Below are 12,382 nucleotides of genomic sequence, written 5' to 3' on the forward strand. Positions count from 1 at the left end.
AGTGAAGCTCTAGTAAAATTAGACTCCGGAGTGAAGCTCTAGTAAAATTAGAATCCGGAGTGAAGCTCTAGTAAAATTAGACTCCGGAGTGAAGCTCTAGTAAAATTAGACTCTGGAGTGAAGCTCTAGTAAAATTAGACTCTGGAGTGAAGCCCTAGTAAAATTAGAATGCGGAGTGAAGCTCTAGTAAAATTAGACTCCGGAGTGAAGCTCTAGTAAAATTAGACTCTGGAGTGAAGCTCTAGTAAAATTAGAATCCGGAGTGAAGCTCTAGTAAAATTAGACTCCGGAGTGAAGCTCTAGTAAAATTAGACTCTGGAGTGAAGCTCTAGTAAAATTAGACTCTGGAGTGAAGCTCTAGTAAAATTAGACTCTGGAGTGAAGCTCTAGTAAAATTAGACTCCGGAGTGAAGCTCTAGTAAAATTAGACTCTGGAGTGAAGCCCTAGTAAAATTAGACTCTGGAGTGAAGCTCTAGTAAAATTAGACTCTGGAGTGAAGCTCTAGTAAAATTAGACTCTGGAGTGAAGCCCTAGTAAAATAAAATGTATACCCTGAATGAAAATTTGATTAAATTAATAAAAGAAAGAAAAGAAAAGAAAAGAAAAGACTGAATTTCAGACGCACTCTTGGAGGAACTTGTCCAAAATGCTAAAGCAGCTGACAGTGCTTGAAAGGAAAAGTGGGGCCACTTAACAAGAGCTCATTTGAATATTGCTGACTCCTCTCGCTAACTCTCATTTCCTTGTAGAAATATCTAGAAAGGAGTCCTAATGAAATTGATATCCATTGAAGTTGTAATAAAAAAATCCCCATCCAGAATGAAATGCAATAAAAAAGAAATGAAATAGTGTTATAATAAATATATATTATAATACTATATAATATATATTATATAGTATTATAATAAAATGAGTATCATGATTGAAAATTAATCTCCAGTATGGAATTAGGATACAAAAGAAATCCCGCATGAAATTATGAAATTAATATTCAAGTTATAGTTGAATTTGGAATTGAATGTCAAAAACTGAACTTGTCATTAAACTTGAGGCAGATAATAACAAAAATGACAGTAAACAGGTAATTCCCAAAATATAACATATAAAAAAACACATTTGAATATTTGAAATTCTAGTTTATAATGCTCCCCTGTTTAAATTATTATTTATATTAAAAATTAAGAAAATTCGGATAACCAGAACAAAAACAATAGAATTTCAGCATCTGTGGTGCTTGGACCCCTGATGGCTTAGGGTTCCAGTGTAGTCTTATGGTATTTATATAAGTGATGATTAAGTTTCTACTGAAGAACAGAGTTCGGACTCAGTCTGACCAGAAATTCCTCCCACTCCTCGCCTCCTGTCACAGATGCAATCTCCTTAATGGACTGCGACTACTGTAATTTTGTGAGCGCCCGGGTTCTAGTAAGACTGTCATAATCTTTGGCATTGTGGGGGATTATATCAGTGCCAAGGAGCACGGCAGGATAGCCCCGAGACACTCGGGAGAAAACGGAAGCCTAAAAATTTCCATATGAAGTGGAAATCGCTGGTGAACCGCACACACACTCCGTTACATAAGCTGACAAATCTGTGTTGCCCTACAGTGCGTTAGTTAGAAACGCTGGGCTGGGGAGAATAGTGGCAAACAAATGACTGAAGTTCAGGCACACACTCGGAGGAATTTACCCAATATGCTAATGCGGCTGACAGCGCGTGAAGGGAAAAGTGGAGACCTGTTAGTGAGAACTCATTTGAATATTGCTGACGAACCCCTCTCTGTCTTTAACTATTAGCAGTGTTAGTATTTTGGGTTATATGTTGTTGACATAAGTCACTGCAAGTTATATCGATACCACAGGCATTTGGCAACGGAAGGCAGCGGTGTCCAGAGTGATGAACTGAGCTGTAGGTGATTCCATAAAGCCAGTGGTTGAGATGTACATAAAAGCTTAATGTAAAGTGGTTCATTGTAGAGAAACTTGGACTCTTTACAGAGGTGATGGTAGGAACCAGGGGTTGTGCTGTCTGCACTGCAAACATAAAACCTTTTACTATCCAAAATGACATAATGAATAATTCTGACAGCTTCTCTACACCCTTCAAAAAGTGACTCTTCAGGGGTTCCTTCGTGAGGACAGTGGTCAGATTTATAGAGCTGTGAACACTCAAATAATCATTTGAATGCTTAAATGGTTCTCTGCGTGGTAGGGCTGCACGATATGGACGTAAAGCATGTTCAACCAAGCCGCTGGATCTCACAGTGATGACATAAGGCGTAATAATCATAATTTGTTGCGTCTTGTATCATCATACTATCCACTACCGTGCAAAGTAAAATGCCAATGCACATGTTTTCACTGTGTCATTGATGAAGCAGTGCTCATATGAAGTATCAAAGGAAATGGAGAAGAAGCTTGTGGAGAAGTTTTCAACCTGTGAAATGGGAGTGAATTGCGTGAGGTGCTTCAGTAGCTTCAGTCTGAAGAATAGGCCAATATTCATATTCAATATAGGCCTACAAAAAAAGCGTGAATGTGCATTTCATTCCTGAAAAGGCTCCACATGATTTGTTGGACAGTTTTGTCGTAACAGAAGCCACCGTTACTCCCGAGTGGCGCAGCCGTCTAAGCGCTGGCCGTGTCATCAGGAGATCGCGAGTTCGATCCCTGGTGATGCTGCAGTCGTCCGTAGCCGGGAGTCCAGGAGAGCACAATTGGCCTCGCTCTCTCTGGGTGGGTAGGATGGCCCCCCCTTCTCCCCCCATCACTCAATGCGATACTAGTCAGTGCAGGCGTCTGTCAGCTGACGTAGCAGATCTGGCGGTCGGCGCTTTCCTCCGAGCGCGTTCGGCCGTCCCGTGACGTCGCGTGAGCGGCAGTTAGAAAAGAAGCGGTGGCTGGTTTCACAGGTCTCAGAGGAAGCCTGGGCTGCCTTCACCCCCCTAGTGTTGGTAGTATTGTGTGACTGGGGGAGTCCTAACTCCTGACTAGCAGGTGGAATGACTAAATTACCGAGAAAATCGGGTAAAAATAAAATAAATAAATAAATAACAATAAAAAATAAATAAAATAAAAAGAAGCCACCATCACTGCTTCCCATGCATTCAGCACCGGGACGCTCTTGTTAGACTGTTGCTGTGGGTGTGAGGCGATTCGTGGTCATGTTTGCGTTAATGAAACCTCTCAAATCAGAGTTTTAGTGTTCGTGTGACAGCAGTGCAGAGCCAAGAGTTAGTGCCAGTAAACGGTGCAAAAACAATACATCAGAGTAGCAGTACATTAGAGTAAATTACCTTCACAACAAGGGCTTGCTCTGCTGCTGATATGCGGTTTATGATGCGTGTGGTTCATTCGCATGAAATTATTCATCAGGACATGCACATAGTTTCAGGAACCAGCTTCGTTTACACAGCGCTCATCATGCGAACATAGCCATGGAACTTTTTTCTGGTCCTACACAATCCTGGAATCCTTTTTTCTAAGGCTGTAGACCGCGAGACCACTCTCAATGACTTGCTTTACATTGTGACCCTATTTTTACTGCGCAGAAATTGGCAAAGTATTTGAGTGAATTTCAAAATTGGTTTAAAAAAGTCGTCGCCTCTCAGTGATTCAGTGACAGTCATGCATGTTCTGAATTCTCCCGCTGGCCTCGCTAATGAAATCTTTCCAAAAGCTTTCAGGATTATTGTGTCCAGGCACTTTTCAAACATTTAAAAGGCTGTGCAGGGTGTTTTCTTGCTCAGTTAAGTCTGTTTTTATTGTTTGGCTTTTGTTAAAATCTCTGATTACTTGCGTGATCGTCTGAGTAATCAATAAAATGCTTAATTAGTAATATAATCATTAACGGCGGCGCGGATGGTAATATCCAGAATGCCGTGTGTTTGAAAAGTTGTGTGTTGTGTGTTTTCATATGGCTGTTTTATAAGTGCATGAATTCCTGCTCTAACTGCTGTTTCTACACCAAGCCCAAAACCAGCTGTGTCATCTGTAAAGTGAAGAAGGCCTGATTTCTATGGCTGAATTCACTCTAGCCTACCTGTGAGAGGAAGTCCTGCGTCAATAAGGCCTTAATTAGCAGCCACAGTGGAACAGCTCTGCGCGTACCCTTCTCACATGCTTTCGGACAAGGAGATGCTGAAATTCCACAATTGTGGAACTTCGTTATTGTTGTATTAGCAAGTTTTATGACGCAGGCACTTGGGGAAATTTATCGTGGAGTGTTTTCCTGCATCTCTTTTCCTCTGGGACATGGACTCCTGATGGACCTGGTGAAGCTTGTCTCACTCATAGCTTTCTTAATGAGTTAATTAGCTTTATCATTTGCTCATTAAGAGCTGATTAACTTTTAATAGGTTGAATGATATTATTTGTGCCCCTACTTACTACAGTTACCTGTGGCGATGGAAAGACAAAGGAGGTTTTATCTACTGATGATTCTTAATTGAACGAGTGGGCTAAGAGAAGCAGGGTCGATATGAACCGGAGCTGAATGCAGGTTCTTACACTGAAGCTTGGAAAGTTGCTTGCAGGGGGGTGATGCTGTATTTTGTGGTCTCTACTAACCAGAGCGTTTGAGCAGCGTGGACGCAGATTGGAGCGCCTGCGTTCTCTGAAAGATCGCTCTAATGCTGTTGAATTTCACACGAGTTTGCAGTACAGTGAAAAAGTATTAGCCCCCTGGTTTCTTCTGTTTCTGCATATATACTCACCGGCCACTTTATTAGGTACACCTGTTCAATTGCTTATTAACACAAATGGCTAATCAGCCAATCACACGGCCGCAGCTCACTGCATTTAGGCATGTAGAGGTGGTCAAGACGACTTCCTGAAGTGCAGACCGAGCATCAGAACGGGGAAGAAAGGGGATTTAAGGGGCTTTGAACGTGGCGTGGTTGTTGGTGCCAGACGGGCTGGTCTGAGTATTTCAGAAACTGCTGATCTGCTGGGATTTTCACGCTCAACCATCTCTAGGGTTTACAGAGAACGGTCCGAAAAAGAGGAGATATCCAGTGAGCGGTCAGTTGTGTGTTCGAAAATGCCTTGTTGATGTGAGAGGTCAGAGGAGAATGGGCAGACTGGTTCCAGATGATAGAAAGGCAGCAGGAACTCAAATAACCAACCAAAATCTCTGAGGAACATTTCCAACACCTTGTTGAAAGTCTGCCATGAAGAATTAAGGCAGTTCTGAAGGAAAAAGGGGTCCAACCTTTCACTAGCAAGGTGTACCTAATGGCCAGTGGCCTCAAGTGGCCAGTGAGTGAATGTCATACTTAATTAAGCGTCACTTAAGTGTGGCAATAAAGTGGGGCAAATCCTTTTTCTGCGCACTGTATAGTGCATAATGTAGAACACAAACAATGCAAATGCTCCATTAATGTCACTCAGTTATAGAGATTAGTAAAATCTCTCCCCACTACTGATTATGTGTCTTGAAGGTGGGAAGGGAAACTGCAACTGCTTTGGTGTGGATTTTATAGGAGTTGCCTAGGAAGGGCTATACTCCCACCTTTAAGCTATGTATCTTATGTTATTTCTTATCCTAAAAAAAGTAAAAAGAATAAAAACAGTTACAGTTTCTTGTGTGGCTTTTCTCTCACCCTAGCAGGGGGCAGGAATTGGTAAACCTGGAGGGGACTGATCACAGAACTCTGAGTGAGGAGCAGGAGCTGCTGCTCCACTTCACTCACATACCCTGCCATGTTTCTGCCCCCAAGTCAAATGACCAGAGGCTATAGCCACAGTCCTACCCCAAGTCAGATGACCACTGGCTCTAGGGATGCCCTAAAGTAACATAACCAATGGCTCTAGTCACATTCTTACCCTAACTGACATGACCACTAGCTGTAGCTCGATTCCTGTCTCAAGTCACGTGACCACTGGCTCTAGCCACATTCCTATGCCAAGTTAAATGACCACTGACTGCTCAAGTCAGATGACCATTGTTTCTAGCCACTTTCTCATCCCAAATCAAGTGCCTTCTGGCTCAAGACACATTCCTGCCGCCAAGTCACACGATCACTCGGTCTAGCCGTGTTCCTATCCCAAGTCAAATGACCGTGTAACGGGTCATATAGCAAGTCTATATTAGGATAATTTAGGCATGGTGTTAATTGTTGTTCATAAGCTTCCATTACTTTGCCTTCTTGTGCAAAGCTACCCAGCTGGACTCCGAACACGTCTTGATTGAGGAGATTTTATGCAATGATAAAATGGTGTGAGATTTAAGGTTTCTCCAGAGTATTCCTTTAATGAGTGGATATAAATTTGAATCAGCTCCATTATACACAGGTAAGCTTGGACGCTTGGTCTCTAGCCGCTGATGCCAACCTTCCTGCTGTCCCTTGTCCTTTTCCTCAGGCTTCGAGCTCTCCCACTGCGATGAGCCGGGCGTGCCGCAGTTCGGCTCCAAAGTGAGCGACCAGGGCCACTTCGCCGGCAGTGCCGTCACGTACCAATGCGACCCTGGCTACAGTCTCCATGGCAGCAGCGTGCTGAGGTGCATGACGGGCGAGAGGCGGGCCTGGGACCATCAGCTGCCGTCCTGCATAGGTAATCACTCCTCCACCTCCGCACTGTCAGCCGCCATTAACATACACACCCCATCAGCATGCTGACCCTTAATCTCCAGGATTTAGTCCTACACGGATTCCACTTAATTGGGCTTTGTTAAAAATGCAGCCACTGTTCTTTTCTCTTTGCGTGCATCTACAAATAGCGCTAGTGCTTTTGTTCTGAATAATTGATCTGCAAGGCTGCTGCTGTCGTGAACCCCGTCTCGAATTGGAGAGGGACAGCGTTTGCCCTTAGTCTTGCGTCCTTCTCGTCCCATACGTCTTCGTCAATTAGGCCGTGGTCTGCATGCGGAAAAGGGTTTACGTAAGTGTCACTTTTGGACCACAGCGTATGCCTTAATGGCATATTGCATGGATCAGCTGCCACATCTATAATATCATTAGCTTTATTTCACTGCGCTTCCTCAACAGAAAGGTAATCGGCAGTTAGATCGTTTCTGCCAATCTGTATTGCAGTTTTCTGACATAGGGTACTGTGCAAAAGTCAGAGACCACTCTTTATTTACTACATTTTTCGGCCAAAACAGCCATTAAAGTGCTGTTTGCTTTTGTGTAATTTTCTGTAAAATGTATTTTTTTTTCCTGACACTACAAAATTAAACATGGAATTAGAGTGGAATTAAATCTAAATCTAAATGTTTGTGAACAAAAACTATCCTGGTGGGGAAACTACACCCTTTCTAATATTTGAGGTCTGGTGTTTCAGCCACACTTATTTCTAACAGTTAACCCATTGCCCTGCTAGATCTGCCCTGGTCAACTGTAAGTGCTGCTGCTGTGAAACAGAAGCGCTGAGGAGCAACAACATCTCAGATGGTAGACCAACAGAGTAGGGCTGCCGAGCGCTGAAGTGCATAAACATCACCTGTGCTGTGTTCCAAACTGCCTCTAGAAGCAAACATCAGAACAAGAACTGTGTATCAGAGTGTTTATGAAACGATTCTCCATGGCTGAGCAGCTTCACGCAAACCTAAGATCACCGTGTGCAATGTCAGGTGTCAGCTGGCGTGGCGTAAAGCTCAGTGCCCCCTGGCTCTGGAGCGGTGGAAACGTTCTCTGGGGTGAAGAATAAGACTTCACTATGTGAGCTATGTTAGCTCGAGGCTAATGGCGATGTATTCACACTGGCTTTAATATTGCATGTGTCGGTTTTGACACTGAAACTTACTTGATGTACATGTAACTTTTTTTTTATTATTATTTTTATTATTTCAGTTTTACATTGAGATTCTGCAAGAAATACTTCAGCTTAAAGCCTAAATCTGAAACTGTGACGTTAGCCTATTATCATGTCAGCCCCCTAATGTTTCATAGGGTGTGTTCACTCTGATTTGGGGCTGTTTACCTCATGTCCATGCTGCTTGTTATTGCGTACGTACACGCAACCCTATTCTTCATTTTACGGAGCTGAACTGATCTGATTTCTGTTTGTACAGTCTGAAAAGCCACATTAGCTGGGCCCGTTTTCTGTGAACAGTTACGCTCCTCTGAATGCTTCATCTGAAGAACGCCCATCTGTTAGGAGTATGTTCAATATCAGTGTATTTTATTTATCATCCAAAGTGTGAGTGCTGTAAAAAAAGTAAAGTTTTTTGACTGTTGCCTTAAAAAAATCACTAAAGAAGGCCCAAAATTATTGGCCGTCCACCAAACCCAACAGAATTTCCCTGCTCGTGTCCGTGAGCTAGGAGTGAGAAATAATTCATCCTGAATAACAGCATGCTTTGGTTATCACCAGCGATAACTGCAGTCTCTACAGTTAACGAAAGCAGACGTGACCCTAACACATCCAAATACATATTTAATGTTAGTGCTGTGTGACTGTTGCTTTGTGTGCTGTTACGCCAGTGGAGGATGAAACCTGTGAGAGGGAAAATGATTCATGACAATCTTTAAGTGCTGGAAGAGTAAGAATGAGTGAGTCTTCATCGTACATCATCGTAGAACCTCGCACTATTGCCTTGACAGTTGGCCCCAACACAGTGGAGCATACCTCGACAAGTCGGATGGGAGATACGTGTCTATAGCGGATTTGTTGTGGACTGAAACGGGTTAAATTGGAAGCTTTCCATCAGGTTCCATCAGGCAGGAGACTAAAAAAACATGGCCCTATTGTAGACGGTCACCTCTTTCCAGCTTCAGCTTCTTGACTGACTGCCACATTTGCTACCAGAATTTGCTGATATTTAGTGAAATCCATTCTCCCATCTAACAGTGCGATGTTTCCTGTGCCACTGGCTGCTGCACAACCTGAAAGCATAATAGAACCGTCCCAATGCTTAACAACTGGCTTTAAATGCTGCTCCTTTTTTCCTCAGAGCATATTTTCGGCGCCTGTTTCTGGAATACCTCTGGCTGATCTAGACGTCGTCTTGTTTAATTTAGACTTTGACTTGTTCATTGACACTTGAGGTTGAGTTTAGGTTCTTTCTGAAGACGCTTGTAGAACTTTACAGTGCAAGAAACTGATATAAAAAATGTTTCACCAGCTTAAATACATGATATGGCCTTTATAATGGTAAGTATGCACCAGTAGGTGGCGTACTCGCAGTATCCCAGATTCAGCCATCAGACTGCCAGAGAGTGAAACATGATTCTTCACTCCAGAGAACACATTTCCATTGCTCCAGAGTCCAGTGGGTGGCGTGCCTTACACCGCTCCAACTGACGCTTGGCATTGTAGATGATCTTCGACTCGTGTGCAGTTTGGAACTGTGTAGCAAGTGATCCAACAGATTTTGCACGCTTCATGTTTTAGCACTCGGCAGCCCCATTCTGTGCGTTTGGCTGAGTTGTTGTTGCTCCTAGACGCTTCCATTTCACAATAATATTTCACTTACAGTTGACCAGGGCAGACCTAGCAGGGCAGGCATTTTATGAGCTGACTTCCAAGGCGGCATCCTATGACAGTGCCACAAGTAAAGTCACTGGCTGTGTTTGCATGCAAAGATTTTTGCCAATCTGATTGAATACATTCTGATTACAGATTCAGACTGAGGTGTTTTGCTCACCCTATTCAAAAATCTGATAAATCTTTTACATGCTCACTACAAGCAATCGGATCCAAAACGATGTCCATGCGTGGAGAACTGCTTAGAGTAAATGTTACCATGACAGCGAGCATACACAGAACGTACTTACACGTTCCGATTGGAAATGTAATTGGATAGGAGCGTTTACACGGATATTATTCTTCTGTTTAACGGATTATTTATAGGATTACCCACCACAATCAGATAGAAACTGCGTTCTGAATGGCCTCAATCGGACTAGACTATTCCGAATGAAGTGTATACATGGACGTATCCTATTCCGATTGAGCTATTAGTCGGATTATTAACGGATTATTAGGCTGCATGTAAACATGGCTTCTGAGGTCTTCAGTGTGACCCATTCTATTGCCAATATTGTCTGTAGGCATTGCATGAGAGATTGTATACACCTGTTATAGGTGTGTCTGATACACCTGAACTCAATAATTAGAAGGGATGTCCACACACTTTTGGCCATATAATGTACATGACAGTACGTTAAGTTAAGTGATTCTTTTTTGATCCCACAACTGGGGAAATTCCACCTCCGAATTTTACCCATCCGTGAAGTGAAACACTGCATACACACTAGTGAACACACACACTAGGGGGCAGTGAGCACACTTGCCCGGAGCAGTGGGCAGCCCTATCCACGGCGCCCGGGGAGCAGTTGGGGGTTAGGTGTCTTACTCAAGGACACCTCAGTCATGGACTGTCGGTGCTGGGGATCGAACCGGCAACCTTCCGGTCACAGGGCCAGATCCCTGACCTCCAGCCCACGACTGCCCCCGTTAAGTGTCCACCCATTTTTGGATGTGAATTCCTCAATGACCTTTGTCCCCCCAAAACTTATCAAAATAAATTTGAAAGTCTGAAAATGAAGAAGTAGCGAGAAGAGCCAAGACTCGAAAAGATAAACCTGTCCCCTTCGCTGCCTCATCATGGTTTATCCCACAGCTGATAGTACCCTGCTAAATGAAGTCTGTACCATTCCTAAACAAGTTTGTTGAACGTTTGACGGCTGTAGCCATTGAGACAGTGCTTTAGTCTCACAGCCCTCCAGCAATGACAAGCTCAGAGGCGGAGGCCAGCGCTTCGATGCCCTGAGTCGAACCCAAATTTCCAGACAATAGAGCCATAAATAACGCTACAGTGCGTTCGGGTGGGCAGATGCTCGAAGAGTCCTAAAGAAAATTCACAGTGGTGCCTGGAAGCCTGCCTGGAGGCCTACTTGCACAGATAAGGGAGCCTTGGGAATTTTTAGCATCAAAATGGTGCGCTTTTGGGTCGACTCCTGAGCTAAATATTTCATTCAAAGCAAGCTGTTAAACGCCACATTTTATTCGCTTCTTTCTGTCCGTTCGGAAAGCCGAACCCATTGAATCATAAGGAAGTACCATTCACTGTCACTTTGGAATCACTCATATTCATTTTTGCACATTAGTGATATACAGGTTAGATCTTAATTGCATAAACTAGATGCCAGAAAGTGTTTTAGATAGTTTTTGTTTTAGTTTTATTCAAAATTTTAAGCAACTTCACTTCATCGCTGTTCAAATACGAAGTCTTATGGATATGAATTTTATTAGAACTTTATTCTTCAGCTTGTTTTAGAAGCATCTTCAGTTCCATTTATCATTCTGGGCACGTCTACAATTATTTTTTTAGTCTTTCAAGGAATTATTTGAAAGCTATGAGGTATAAAGTTGCTGTAAAGATATTAAGTATCCTTAAACAAATTGGCTTCATATTATTGAAAAAGCTGATTCCACGCTCTGGAACGCTGGTTCCCGGTTATTGAATCGTAGTTTATTATCCTTACCTGAGCTCTTCTACTGTAGTCACTGGCAGGTCACTCAGTCAGTACAGTTATCTGCAGGCTGTCTGTTGCACTTGACCTTATGTACCATAATGATCCATCCCGCCAGATTCAGAAAAATGATCGCTGTCGTAAAGTGAAGCAAACATAAAACAAATCAACCTTTATCTTTCCCAGCTGTGAACTCCCATCACTCATTGACATTCTTCATGCAAGCCTCCTTCTTTAAAGAATGGATGTTATTTTGTCCAGACAAAAGTACAAGTTGTTCCTTTTTTCAGGAGATAATTCTGAGGAGATTAGATATAAGATAAGCCACTTGCATGAAAGTAGAACAAAAAGGCCCAAAATGGGACTTAATATGCCACCAAAACTGTTCCAATCAGATAAACAGGACTGAAGGCTTTCATCATTGAGAGGTATGAGAAAATCAAACTCTGATCTTGGTTCAATTTTAAAAAATAAAAAATCCCAAAGATGTTTCTGTCCATCTTTCTTCTGGGAGAAGAAATCTCAATCTCAGCACTATGAGCTGTCAAGCTGTAAGGAAGCCCTTGCTTAGAAAAGGGAATAGACTAAAAAGAAGAACATTTGAAAAAATCAGCAAAAGAAGCAGAACAATTGTCTTTGTAAAACGGGCTGCAGACAGACCCTGTCGGTGTGCCCATGTACGTCACCGCCTGGCTTAGTTTAGTTTCTCAGCAGGTTTGCTCAGTACTTGGTGTGCAGCGTGTAATTCTGAGTGAAACCGCTTTATTTGAAATTGTTTGTAGACAGAGCTCTCTGTAGGGGCTGAACTTCCCGCATCGCGGACTGAGTGTTTTTGTACAATGTGAGAGTCACGATTGGCCCCTCCCAGTCCTGTCCACGTGTTCATGTTTTGGTTTAGCCCATGTGCGTTTGTTTTGGTTTAGCTCCCTTGTTTCGTGACTCCGCCCCTGATTGTCTCCACC

The 12,382-nt window shown here is 42.9% G+C and overlaps 1 protein-coding gene across 3 annotated transcripts in view; it reads left to right on the forward strand.

The window, feature by feature from the left end:
- Nucleotides 1–12,382, forward strand: part of csmd3a (CUB and Sushi multiple domains 3a) — a 534,059-nt gene that overhangs the window by 242,705 nt on the left and 278,972 nt on the right. For all 3 annotated transcript variants that reach the window (XM_037534188.1, XM_037534189.1, XM_037534190.1), the window contains exon 24: nt 6,364–6,555. In XM_037534188.1, the coding sequence (XP_037390085.1) occupies nt 6,364–6,555 (192 nt within the window). The remainder of the gene's footprint in view (nt 1–6,363; nt 6,556–12,382) is intronic.

This window comes from Pygocentrus nattereri, chromosome 24 (assembly GCF_015220715.1).
Source record: "Pygocentrus nattereri isolate fPygNat1 chromosome 24, fPygNat1.pri, whole genome shotgun sequence".
Taxonomy (NCBI): domain Eukaryota; kingdom Metazoa; phylum Chordata; class Actinopteri; order Characiformes; family Serrasalmidae; genus Pygocentrus; species Pygocentrus nattereri.